Source organism: Cherax quadricarinatus, chromosome 4, assembly GCF_038502225.1.
Source record: "Cherax quadricarinatus isolate ZL_2023a chromosome 4, ASM3850222v1, whole genome shotgun sequence".
NCBI classification, from domain to species: domain Eukaryota; kingdom Metazoa; phylum Arthropoda; class Malacostraca; order Decapoda; family Parastacidae; genus Cherax; species Cherax quadricarinatus.
Window position 1 is genome coordinate 38,571,613 of NC_091295.1, and position 14,498 is coordinate 38,586,110.

At 42.1% G+C, this 14,498-nt stretch overlaps 1 protein-coding gene across 1 annotated transcript in view; it reads left to right on the forward strand.

Moving 5' to 3' along the window:
* LOC128684369 (eukaryotic translation initiation factor 4 gamma 1-like) overlaps positions 1–14,498 on the forward strand; it is a 43,471-nt gene that overhangs the window by 3,329 nt on the left and 25,644 nt on the right. Inside the window, exons 2-3 of the mRNA XM_070095809.1 lie at positions 11,664–11,776; positions 13,923–14,057. Coding sequence (XP_069951910.1) covers positions 11,669–11,776; positions 13,923–14,057 — 243 coding nt within the window. The 5' untranslated portion in view covers positions 11,664–11,668. The remainder of the gene's footprint in view (positions 1–11,663; positions 11,777–13,922; positions 14,058–14,498) is intronic.

The window sequence follows — 14,498 nt, forward strand, 5'->3', positions numbered from 1 at the left end:
TGGGCGTGGAGGGAGATTTCTGGCCCTTTCATTCCTCCTAGGAACTATCCCTCCTCGGTCCCCCCTTTTTTTATTCTTTTTTTTTTCTTTTTCTTTTCTTTTCTTTCTTCTTTTTCTTAAAAACAAAAAGAAAGAAGTAACCTAACCATGGAGTCCCAAATCCATGACCCCGCTACCCCCGGGCCCCTTATTCTAACCGCACCCTGTTCTGACTTCGCCTCGTCTTTTGGCCACTCTTTGGACACTCCTAAGGCCCCTGTACCTCTTGCTGGTGCTGTTTCCTCACCCGCTTCAGGTACCGGGGCTTCCACTGACTCTTCGATTTGTCTGACCTCCGCTCTCCTTTGACTATGCTTCCGGCCTCTCCCTCTATGGTGCGACAATTTTCGAATCGCCAGCCCTTCTCATGTCAGACTGACTCTGGTCCCACTTCTAAACGCCAACAACAATCTCCTGACGATGTTACTTCGTTATCTTCCCATTCTACTCGGAAAAGACCGACACGTCATGCACTCCCTCTCCACACTCAGTTTCGGACCACACAGTGGACTAAATTCTTTACTTTACGACCGACTTCTTCTTCTGCCAATCTTTCTGACCATAGTATTGGCAAAGCGCTCCTACGCCACGTTGGTAGAGATATTTCCTTTCATGCTCTTAAGAGTGGTACACACATCATCACAGTCCAGAATTCTACCCAAGCTCATGATCTTTCTCTTCTTTCACATATCGATACTATTCCTATCACTATCGAAAAACATCATTCCCTCAATTCTTGTAGTGGTACTGTTATTCTGCCCCATACCATAGTCCAACAGAATTTCCAGACATGTGGCAATTACATTCTTGAACAGCTGGAACTCCAAGATCTCCCAATTCTCAAGGTAGACACTTATGTTCTTCCCGCCTGCAGGCGAAGACGATACCCTTGCAATGTGGCTCGTTTAACTTTTGACAGCCGTGAACTCCCATCCTCTGTTTATGTAGCAGGACATTGGTTACAAGTTCGGAAGGTGATCCCTACACCGCAACAGTATAGGAATTGCTGGCGATTTGGCCACCCAGCAAAATATTGCAGATCTATAGCCGAATGCCCAGTCTGTGGTGCCGATGACCATTCTAATACATCTTGCAGTCGACCTCCCTCTTGCCTTAATTGTCATGAGGCTTACTCTTCGTACTCTCGCCGTTGCCAGGTCTACTTAAATGAGCGGGAAATTCGTTGCCTCAAAGAGGCAGAAGGTCTCCCTTATGCTATGGCAGTTTCTCATCTCCGCCTCCAAGGGAGACTACCCCGTTTTTCTTATTCTTGTGTTTCAAAAACGTCCCCCCACTTCTGGGGTCCCATCTTCTGCAGCCTCCTCTGCGGTTTCCATTCCCATAGTCACTCCTGTATCTAATTTTTTTGCTGCCCTGGGCTCAGACGTCCCTACTTCAACACCTCAGTCTGTCCTCACTTCTTCGTGTTCTCCCTCACAAACCCTGGTATCAACAAGACCTCGTACGACACCTCCTCCCAATCGTCCCTCTACGTCTCAGAGGTCCAACATATCTCCTTTAACCCCTCCTTCCCTTCATCCACCTCCACATTTTACCTTCCCGGTCTCTTTACCTAGGTCTTCCCCTTTCACTGGCTCCGTTACAAGTGTGGAGGTTCACCCTCCTCCTCGTACTGTGCCTTCCTCCCCTGTCCCCTCCCAAGTTTCTTTCTTTTCTGCCACCTCCTGGGTTTCTGCCTCTTCTGTCCTCTCCCACACTTCTCCAGTTCCCTCCACCCTTTCGCCTCCCCCATACCTTGGTACAGTCCATTACAACTCCGATCTTTACTCAAACTCCTCCTCCTTCCATCTCCAGTATTGTCTCCCATACGACGTCTCTGAACTCCAAAACACTTGAAGCAATCTCTGAATATATTGCAGAGACCATACCATCAATGGACACTGATCCACCCTCTGTTCCTTCTCTTTCCTCTTCTCCATCTATGCAACTCCTTTCTTCACAACGCACTGTTCCTTTGCTACTTGAACGTTTTCCTTTGCCACCGCATGTGGACTTTTCTAACCCTTCTAGTCCGTAGGTACCCTTACCTGCAGATTTCAGGTATCTTTATCGTTGCCAATCATGGCCTATTTACAGTGGAATATTCGCGGCCTCGGGTAATCGGGGTGAGCTTCAGATGTTGCTCTCCCAGTTTTTCCCTGTTGGTGTTTGCTTACAGGAACCAAAATTACACTCTGCCGTTATCTATCCCATTTCAGGCTATAATTTATTGTATTCTTCAGATCCTTTTCCTGATGGGACCTTTAATGAAAGTGCCCTTCTTCTACGCACTGATATTCCGTACCATCAGCTATTTGTTCGTACTTTACTGCATTACACAGCAGCCCGTATCCACTTGCATAGGTGGTATACACTTGTTCTTTGTATCTCTCTCCTTCTCGGGCATTATCTATCCCAGATATTGCGTTTCTTGTTTCGTCATTACCGCCACCACTTCTGTTACTTGGCGATTTTAATGCCCATCATTTCCTCTGGGGGGTCTCGCTGTGATTCCGTGGCATTCAGTTAGAGGCTTTTCTTGCCACCCACCCCCTCCATGTTTTAAATACAGGTACTCACACCCATTTTGATCCTCGGACTCATACTCTCTCTTGCATCGATCTCTCAGTCTGCTCTTCCTCCGCCGCATTAGACTTCACCTGGTCTGTTCTCCCGGATTTACATGACAGTGATCATTTCCCAATCATTCTTACTTCCCCTTTATATTCACCACCTCTTCGTAACCCACGCTGGCAATTTGATCAGGCAAATTGGAACCTTTACTCACAACTCACCGTTTTTAGTGAGGTTCCTTCTTCGTCCTCCATTGATGAGCTTTTACACCTCTTCTCGTCCTCCGTTTTAACCGCAGCTTCTCATTCTATACCCCAAACTTCGGGCAGGCATTCTCAGAAATGCGTGCCTTGGTGGTCTCCTGCTTGTGCTTGTGCAGTACGTTTGAAACGTGTTGCGTGGGGCAGGTACCGGTACAATCGAACCACGGAGAGACTTCTTGATTTTAAGCAGAAGCATGCGATCGCTCGCCGTGTCATCCATGACGCTAAACGCACTTGCTGGCGAGATTATGTCTCCACCATCACCTCTGCTTCCTCTATGAGTGCAGTCTGGAAAAAAGTACGAAAACTGAGTGGTAAATATTCTCCTGATCCGGCTCCTGTTCTGCAGGTTGCCAGTGTTGATATAGCAAACCCACTAGATATTGCTAATGAAATTGGCAATCATCTGGTCCGTATTTCTCAGGGGCTCCATCTATGCCCCTCGTTTCTTTCCTTAAAGTCTGCCAGAGAGTTAGCACCCTTTGACTTTTCTTCTCTCAAGAGAAGAACAGTATAATGTGCCTTTTGCACTTCAGGAACTGGAGGCAACACTCACAGCTTGCCGATCATCGGCAGCTGGGCCTGACGACATTCATATTCGTATGCTACAACATTTACATCAGTCAGCCCTTGCAGACCTATTACGCCTTTTCAATCTTATTTGGTCACAAGGAGTTCTTCCACAGCTGTGGAAGTCTGCCATTGTTCTCCCTTTCCGCAAACCGGGTACTACGGGACATGATGCCTCCCACTATCGTCAGATTGCTCTTACCAGTGCAGTTTGCAAAGTGATGGAATGCCTGGTAAATAGACGTTTAGTGTGGTATTTAGAGACACACAACAGTCTCTCCACTCCTCAATATGGCTTTCGTAAGGGCCGTTCTACCATAGACCCCTTACTACGCTTGGATATGTATGTTCGTAATGCCTTTGCGAATAACCACTCAGTTATTGCCATATTTTTTGAGCTTAAGAAGGCATTTGACACAACTTGGAGGTATAATATTCTGGCTCAAACCCACTCCATAGGCCTTCGAGGCAATCTACCATCCTTCCTTAAGAACTTTTTAACTGACAGACATTTCCATGTTCGGGTTAATAATGTGCTCTCCCCGGACTTTGTCCAAGCTGAAGGTGTCCCCCAGGGATGTGTTCTGAGCACAACACTTTTTCTCCTTGCTATAAATGATTTGGCCTATAGTCTTCCATCCAGTATTTGGTCATCACTCTATGTTGATGACTTCGCTATTGCCTGTGCAGGCGCTGACTGCCACCTCATTACAGTTTCTCTCCAGCATGCGGTCGACCGTGTTTCCAATTGGGCCACCACACATGGGTTTAAATTTTCCAGTACCAAAACTCATCAAATTATTTTCACTAGACGCTCTGTCATCCCCGATCATTCTTTATACCTGTATGGCACCCATATCCCTGAACGTGATACAGTCAGGTTTCTAGGCCTCTTCTTTGACTGTAGGTTATCCTGGAAACCTCACATTACCTCTCTGAAGACAACTTGTCACAGCCGGCTGAACCTTCTTAAAACCCTTGCTCATCTTTCATGGGGAGCTGATCGTCGAACTCTCCTTCACCTACATTCCACCCTCATTTTATCGAAACTTGACTATGGTGACCAGATCTATTCGGCTGCCTCTCCTGCTACTCTATCTAGCCTCAACCGTATTCATCACCAAGGATTACGTTTATGCCTTGGTGCTTTTTGCTCTTCCCCTGTTGAGAGCCTCTATGCAGAAGCGAACGTTCCATCTTTATCCGATCGCCGTGGTGCCCCTTGCCTTCGCTGCTATGTACACTCTCATGATGTCCGCAATCCTTCCATTTATAGAATGGTCACCGATATTAGTAGACATTCTTTATTTGTTCGCCGCTCCTGTTTGCTCCGTCCCTTCTCTCTTCGCCTACATTCGCTCGTCTTCTCTTCAATTTCCACCTTTCTATGTTTATGTAGCATCTCACTTTTCCCTACCCCCTGGGAAGTTCCAGCTGTTCGAGTCTGTTCTTTCTCACTCCCTTGCTCGAAAGCCCAACTGTCTACGGTAGCTTCCTGCTCTTTTTCTTGACCACTTCCACTCTCATTCTCATGCCATTGCAGTGTACACAGATGGCTCTAAGTCTTCTGACGGCGTATGATTTGCAGCAGTGTTTCCGGACAGCGTTGTACGAGGGCATTTATTATCTTTGGCTAGTATCTTTACTGCTGAATTGTATGCCATTCTTGCAGCACTTATCCGTATTGCATCTATGCCCGTGTCATCATTTGTGGTTGTCTCAGACTCCCTTAGTGCTTTACAGGCTATACAGAAATTTGATACACCTCACTCCTTAGTCCTCCGTATCCAACTTTGGCTACGCTGCATCTCTACCAAGCATAAAGATATTGTTTTTTGTTGGGTCCCTGGTCATGTTGACGTACAGGGCAATGAACAGGTAGACACTGCTGCGCGGTCAGCAGTACATGACCTACCAGTTTCATATAGAGGTGTTCCATTTATGGACTACCTTGCTGCAATAGCTACCCACCTTCACACCCATTGGCAACAACGTTGGTCTACTCTACTCAGTAACAAACTTCAGTCTATTAAACCGAGTATAGGTTACTGGCCGTCTTCTTGTCACCAGTGCCGAGGTTGGGAGACTACTCTCTCCCATCTCCACATTGGCCATACTCACCTTACTCATGGATATCTCATGGAGAGGCACCCTGCTCCTCTCTGTGAGAATTGTCAAGTTCCATTATCAGTCAGCCACATTCTGTTAGACTGCCCACTTTATCAACGAGCACGCAGAATTTACCTCCAACATCATCTTCGCTCCGCTGCTCTCTCTCTACCTTCCCTTCTCGCTGATGGACCCACCTTTCATCCGGACTCTCTCACTGACTTTTTGACAACAACTGACTTACTCCACAAACTCTGATGATACCTTCAGCTCTTTCTACCTCGATCTCTTGCTACCCTCTACCCTGCACTATTCCCTGCCCCGCTGTTTTCTGTAACCTACTGATCACCCCTCCCCCCTTCTGCCGCCCAATACCCTCGCTTCCTTTCCTACCCTGCAGCGCTGTATAGCCCTTGTGGCTTAGCGCTTCTTTTTGTTTATAATAATAATAATTCACTAGTACGTATTCCGATCTATCTATTGGCACCAAGAAACGGCCAATAAAACCATGAAAACATCTCTAGAAAGTGCCCCAAAATTGCTAAGCTCAAGGTTAAAGGTTAGCTGTTCCCATCATACACTGCATGGGGGCAAGATTTTTTTTTTTTTACACTGTGTACGTATATCCATCATGCAGGCCTGTTCACTCATGTCAAGGCCAACATTTGCCACTAACAGCAAAGATGAGGGAGCTATGAATTATGCTTAGATTTATGCAAGTGACACTGAGTCGTCTGATGTAGATGTATGTGACTGACGGTGAAATGGTTAAAAGCAAATAAATGGATTAGTGTAAAATTTCCAAGATTTTCCTAAAACAAATGATGATTATCAGTATTTTGATGCCAACTTAAGGCTGTGGTCATGACTCGGTCCATGTATCAACTCTTTCCAGTGCTGTGTTGTAGATGGTTAAGCTCAGTTAATATGGCATAAGATACTTTCCATATTGAGATCCAGATGCACCACAGTTAACTAGGACTTACATAAAACTGTTAAACAATGTCTCTTAATTTTTTAAGATCTGATTGATTGATCTGGTAACCCAGAAACTAAAAAAAAAAAAAATTGTGATATCATTTGACAGGCTGAATCAGGAAAGACAAAAGTGAAAATTTTGGTGCACTCACTATTAAAATGTCAGTATTTTCATTGAATTTAGAGCTTTAGGAATGTAATTGCCAAATGCCTGCCACTTCATTATCTATAAAAAAATCTGCATTTTTCTTTGAGCTCTGCTTCAGAAATGAATGATATGTACATTGTTGCCGTTAGCTGCCCACTGGGATCTGTCTCCTATCTTTGAGGGATTTATGGAATCACTTCAAGATTACCCACAACTTGCAAACTTCTTCAGTGACCAAGAGCTGAGAATACATATTATAGGTATAAAATAAGAGGCACTTCAAATAGCATTCACTACTTGAAGCTACATTTATGAATGAGATAAAAGAACTATTTTAAAGCACTCGCTGACCAACAAACATTACAAAATAAAGTTAGTGTCAATGAAAAGGTGAATGATATGGACAACCAACTAAGCTCTATAAATGAAAAGATGGATTAAACTAACTTGGACTGAAAAAATGCATTGAAACAATTTACTAAACTGCTGAACAAATTCTATTAATACAGTGGAACCTGGAGTTTCGGCTGTCCCAAGTTTCGGCCATTTTGAGTCGGTCACTTTTTTCGCCTAAATTTTGTCTTGAGTTTCGAACAGTACCTTGAGTTTCAGCTGCCGTACCAGACCTGTCCGCCTGCCCGTGCGTCAGTCTGGCTTTGTTTCTCCTCGAGTGAACATTACCCTGCGCGTTCATCCAAACATTTCACAATAATCCATTGCTTTTTGTGCTTGTTGATTAAGTGCAACTACTACATAATTAACCATGGGCCCAGAAAATCTTCCTAGTGCCAGCCCTTTGGTAAAGAAAGTGAGAAACATGATAGAATTGAAGAAAGAAATTGTTGAAAAATACGAAAGTGACATGCGTGTGCTCCAGCTTGCCAGGATGTATGGCAAAAACAAATCAACCATCAGTTCCATTCTGGCAAAGAAAAAAGAAATCAAGGAAGCTGATGTTGTGAAAGGGGTAGATATGCCATATGCCAACAAGAGCCTTCAGTAAAGGTATGTAAATGTGATTTTAAATGTTTGTTTAAATGTTTATTTATCTATTTCATTAGTCATTTAAGTACTATATTTACATGTATTTATAATTGTTTTATGTTCGTAAAACTATAGTTATTCTTTAAAAAATGTATTTTTTTTTTTTTTTAATATTTTTGGGTGTCTGGAACGGATTAATTGGATTTACATACATTATTTCTTATGGGAAATATTACTTTGACTTTTGAACAATTTGAGTTTTGGCTGAGCTTCTGGAACTGATTATGGCCGAAACTCGAGGTTTCGCTGTAATAATAACCTTTATTTCTACAAGTACATGTACATATACAGGCCTACCCAACATCAATGACATACAGTGGAACCTCGGTATACGACCAGCTCCCTACTCGAACAAAGCTCAGCACTGGACCAAACAAATACGATTTGCCAGAACTTCGTTGTAAACTATTTCGTGTTTCTTTGCACTTTTTTTTTTTTGTATTGTACATGTATAAATAAGTAACCATGGGGCCAGCCAAACAGGAAATTGGTTGGGAAGAACTTGTTCGATGCTCAAATGGAGTGGCACTTGAATAGCCTTCTGAAATGAATTAAGGTCGCATACCGAGGTCCCACTGTACTGCTATATAGAAAGCCCCTTGTTATGCAGAGCATTTTGGGTAAATTAGGTCAGTTTTGTCCCCAGGATGCAACCCACACCAGTCTACTAACACTCGGGTATCTATTTTACTGATAGGTGAACATGGACAGCAGTTGTCTTAAAAAATGCCCTAATGTTTTCACCCTTGCTGGGGATTGAACCACTGATACTCAGTGTGTGAAGCGAGAGCATTGCCTACCAGGCCACGGGACAAGGAAGCAGAACAAATGGCAGCAGCAACTCGCAGATGCTGTTATCAATAGTGACCTGCTTCTAGGTTCATTGATCGAAATACCTGTCAAGACACCACTCTCTAAGAAAAGTCTTAGTGATACTTGATTAGACATCTCAATAGACCCCAAAGAAATCAAGGAAGCAGTGTTATTAGGTAAACGATCAATATTGTTTAGATTTAATGCTCCTTCAACAAGAAAAGAACTCAATCATTAATAATACAGAGAAAGAGAATACGAATATCAAATGAAAAAGCATCGAGGTCTTTTATTTAGGGATGATGAAGATGATATAAAATACAGTAGACCCGACTTACAATATTTATCCGTTCCAGAGAGCACATCATAAGGCGAAATTATCGTAAGTCAAATTAATTTTCCCCATAAGAAATAATGGAAATCAAATTAATCTGTTCAAGACACCCAAAAGTATGAAAAAAACTTTTTACCACCTGAAATATACATTTTCCTACACACAAAAGGAAGGATACCTGCACAATATATATAGTGCATGTACTAGTGTACTAAATGAAGAATAAATGACACCTTTATTGAAGATGTGGTGATGAGTGATGAGACACTGTTTGTGTCCTGGGAGTGCCTTTTCCTCCTGAGTAATGTAGGTCCTGTTTGACATTTTCTTCCAGAACAGGCCTTATCACACTGTGTATGCCACTATGATTCTTGAATCTCTCAAACCAACCTTTGCTGGTCTTAAATTCACCAATATGAGCACTAGTTCCAGGCATTTTTTCCTGTTCACCTGGGTGTTAGTTGACTGGTGTGGGTCGCAGCCTAGGGGACAAGATTAAGGACCCCAATGGAAATAAGTTAGTCCTCGATGACACACGACTTTCTTGGGTTATCCTGAGTGGCTAACCCTCTGGGGTTAATTGTTTCTCAGTATTCTTGATAAGCCCATGATGGCTTATTTAGCAATTACAAACACTAAAAACACTGGAATAGAACAAAATTTATCGAATGTATGCGTGCAACCGTTCACCCTGGCTTGTAAACAATGTCACACTAGTTCAGCTGAGGCGCTCAGGCCAGACGGACTAGACGGCTGCGTTCGGGACGAATGATACAAGTCGAGTTTTTCAATGTAGGTTGGGGTCAAATTTTTATGCTGACAAGCATCGTAAGGCGGTTTTATCGTAGGTTGAGGCCATCGTAAGTCAGGGGTCCACTGTACCTACATGTTGATAAGTAAGACACCGGTGCAACAGTTGGGTATTTTTATTGTTAAAATATTTCACCTATGCAGTAGCCTTCTTCAGTCAATTACAGAGGAGAATGGAAGATAGCAAGTGTAGCTTCAGTATTTAAAAATGGGGACAGACAGGTGGCATTGAACTACAGGCTAGTGTCACTAACATGCATAGTATGTAAGGGTTATAGAGAAGATTATCAGAGAAGAGTAATGGAGCACTTGGAAAGTAGCAGATTCATAAGCGGCAACCAACACAGTTTTTGAGATAGTAAATCCTGTCTAACAAATTTACTAAGAGTTCTGTAAAAAGGTAACAAAAGTGAGGCAGGAGAGGGCTCTGGGTGGACTGCATATTTTTGGACTGCAAGATGGCATTCAATACAGTATCACACAAAAGACTGGGACAAAAGCTAGAGGAGCAGGCAGGAATAACAGGGAAAGCACTGTAGTGGATGAAGGAATATTTAACATGAAGACAATGATGAGTTACTGTCTGGGAGGTGTATGAATGGATGAGAGTGACAAATGGGGGTACCACAGGGGTCAGTATTGTTGTACATGTCAATGGCATGAAGGAGGAAATATTCAGAAGTCTACAAATAGATCTGGACAAGCTGCAGGATTTGTCTGACAAGTGGTTATTAAAATTTAACCCCAGCAAATGCAAAGTTATGAAAATTGGGGAAGGGCAAAGAAGACCAGAAACAGAGTACAGGATTGGGGAGAACATTGTTCATTGTTGATGCCTCCTTTCAGGGCAAGAAAGATATCAAAGTTGAAGCAGGTAGAATGCAGTAGTGACATGTGTTGCAACAATGTGCTGTAGCTTGCATGGGTGAGTGGGCAGTCACCACACACGATTGGTTGCTGGATGGCTATGAGAGTGGTGGGAGAAGTCTTGAAGGTAATGGCATGTACTATACTGGTATAATGCTGTACCAAATGCAGAGTAGGCAGAGATAGAGAGAGACATACATATGTACATACAAAGGCAACTACAAGGATCAGGTGGATTGAGATGAACTTATGATACAATGACTGAACAACTCTGTAAAGTGTATTTACAGCAAATAAAAAAAAAGTTGCAGTATCACCGTAAATGCTTAGTTAATTACTGTACAGTAGTAATTACAGCACAATATTGTATTTCCAGTTTACATGTCTACAGACCCTGGTAGATAGTACTGTCGTATTCACCTACAGTATTTGTGATTATGGGAGTTGAGTCCCTGCTCCTGATAGTTTGGGCGTTAGTTCAAGTATATTTTACACTTATTCCTATTATAACTTTTAAACTTTGTTTTTTCTCGCTGGTAGGTGCATCCCTGTGTCTTGAAAATGAGAACTGTGATGACGAAGAGACAAAAAATTAATTGCTTATACAGGAGGGCCCTGTTTTACAGTGCTTTACTTTACAGCATTTTGCTAATACATACAATGGCTTTCAATTATGTATACCAATTCTTCATTTATTCAGGCTTCTTACAATAAATATATATATATATTCACCACTCATTAAAAGCTAAGTATGAAAATAATTAAAGGTAGGTAATGTGTGTACTGTATATGCATTTTTTTTAGGACTAGCTTTATTGCTCATTTAGTATATGATAGTGTAAACATGTTATCAGGCTTTTATATGCATTTGAAAGTGAAAAAGGCCATGTTTCACTTTACGGTGATTTTTGCTTTACAGCAGTAGCCCAGAATCTAACCTGCTGTATAAGTGGGGCTTTCCTGTATTGTTTGTAACATTGGTGTGCTACATTTTATTTCATGTTAGAATGCAATACTGTGCTGTTTTTTATCTTATTAATTATAATGCTCTTAAATTTTTAGGAGGTAATATTTTGTAGATCATATAATATTAGTGTATTTCATAATATTTCAGGCACAATGCCTGAAGGTCCACATGTGGACATGAATAGCAGCAGTAATGCCCAGCCAACACTTCGTCGCTGTGATAATCCTTGGAAACCCAATAGCCAGCATGGCCAGTCTGAGGTATTTTATTCTATAATATTAGGAGCTTCAAACATTATACAGTGGACCCTCGGTTATCGGCTGGTTTTTCGGCTCCCGGTGATCAGCCGTTATTTTGGTGATCAGCCATTTTGGACGCATCCGTCCGCCGGCTGGGGCTGCTTGCGTGTCAGTTTGGCTGTCTCGGTCTGTGTGGAAGCTTCTGTTTATACATCCAAACATTTTGCTTGTTTTCCATTGTTTTTTGTGTGTTTTTTGCAATGCAACTGTGAAATAAGTAACCTTGGCTCCAAAGAAAGTTCCTATTAAAGCTCCTGTGGTAAAGAAAGTGAGAAACACCGTGGAATTTCAACATGAAGTGTAGCAGGCATGCAAGGAGTGTAGCAGGCATGCAGGGAGTGTAGCAGGCATGCAGGGAGTGTAGCAGGCATGCAGGGAGTGTAGCAGGCATGCAGGAAGTGTAGCAGGCATGCAGGAAGTGTAGCAGGCATGCAGGGAGTGTAGCAGGCATGCAGGGAGTGTAGCAGGCATGCAGGGAGTGTAGAAGGCATGCAGGGAGTGTAGCAGGCATACAGGGAGTATAGCAGGCATACAGGGAGTATAGCAGGCATGCAGGGAGTATAGCAGGCATGCAGGGAGTGTAGCAGGCATGCAGGGAGTGTAGCAGGCATGCAGGAGGTGTAGCAGGCATGCCGGGAGTGTAGCAGGCATGCCGGGAGTGTAGCAGGCATGCAGGGAGTTTAGCAGGCATGCCGGGAGTGTAGCAGGCATGCAGGGAGTTTAGCAGGCATGCGGGGAGTGTAGCAGGCATGCAGGGAGTGTAGCAGGCATGCAGGGAGTGTAGCAGGCATGCAGGGAGTGTAGCAGACATGCAGGGAGTTTAGCAGGCATGCAGGGAGTGTAGCAGGCATGCAGGGAGTGTAACAGGCATGCAGGGAGTGTAGCAGACATGCAGGGAGTATAGCAGGCATGCAGGAAGTGTAGCAGGCATTCCAGAAGCTAGTATTAGTCTTCAATAAAGGTATGCAATACTGATTTAATTGTTAAAAAAAATATTGTGAATATTTTTGTCTGGAACGGATTAATTGTATTTACAATAATTCTTATGGGAAATATTATTTCGGTTTTTGGCCATTTCGGTGTTAGGCCAAGCTTCTGGAACGGATTACGGTCAATAACCGAGGGTCCACTGTAGAGTATATACTGTGCTGTTTTGATTGGGGCTCCTGTCAAAATGTATTCTGAATCACTGTTTCCTACTAGACAACTGTAAATTCTCATTTTATAAAGTAGTGCAGATGTGGTTCTTACCATTATATTTGGTGCATACCACATTATACTATTTACTGTTTACAATATGATATATTAACATTGCACATTGCACTGACTGCTATAAGAATTTACCAGATTATCATCTAGAGAATACAGAGATAATGTACATTACTGTGATGTCACTTTTCATTACTAAAAGTTTCAGCACTGCATAAACAGTAGGAAATATTTAGGAGAGTTGAATATCCAAATGATATACAATTTAGGAGAGTTCTTTGCATATATTCTCCAAGCTTATCACACTTTTATATCTTTATTAACTCAGTAAGGTAACTTTCAGCATATGTGGACTCAGCAAGTGTGTACTCAGCAGAATATTTCAAGTTGTAGAGTTGGCTTTGCTTCTTAAAACTTTCAAGGAACCCTGGACTAAATTTACATGTGAAGGCATACCTTGTTTACATATAATTTAAAAAACTCCTGAACTTATGCCTTATCAGAAGGTAGTAGTTTGGTAAGCAGCAACCATCAAAGGAGGTACCTTATTACTCTCCTGCCAACAGGTGTGATATGGAAGCCTATTGAACATTTCCTCTAACAGGAGTGCTGTCTTTTCTTTGTCTTGCAGACATGTAAGATGATAGGTAAATGTTACATTTAAATTTGTGTTGTCAAGAATTTTATGCTAAAAGAATGCATTTCTTAGGGAAAAGGTGTAAATTGCTGTACAGTGCAGTATGTAGTGTAAGATTGTTTAATAACATTGTTTGTGAGCTACTCTGTACTGGGTTAGGAGTCTAGCTCTACACTGTTTCAGTCAGTGTTTGCAATTGATTAATAAGTTAATTAAGGAACCTATCACAGATTATTTAGAGTAATGGCCTGCGATGCACAGGTATACCGTCGGATGTTAGGCATCTTGAACCGGGTGACCCAGCAATCTCTTGGAGTATTTCTCGAACAGGCCCGTGAGCTACCTCTGTCGGATCCCACGCACCTACCACATATTCTTAGTCTACTTCTTGAGAAGGTTAGTATTTTTTTTTACATTATGTGGAGCATATAAAATATTTAAATGTTCATATGCTTTAGGCATATTATGACCATATGTATGTGAGAAAAGAAAAACTATTGAGGGATGAGAGATAGTGAGAAAATCCTATGCTTTGTTTGCAAATTTTAAGATAAGTTTAAAAAATATGGATGGGAAAAGCTGAAGAAAATGCTCACAGTGTATGTTAATCTTTATCTAAAATACAGTTTAGTCTCTCCTTAATTAACAACGGAGTTCCATTCCTAAGAGTAGGTTGGTAAATGAATTAGTTGTTAAGTGAGGGGCATGCTATACTGGTAATGGGTTTGTGTCAACTTTTTTAGATATTGTTTTAATGTCACCTTTGCACCATTTATAGCATTTTTAGTATATTTTTAAATGTTTATACGGTTTACTGTACATTGTAATAAACATAAT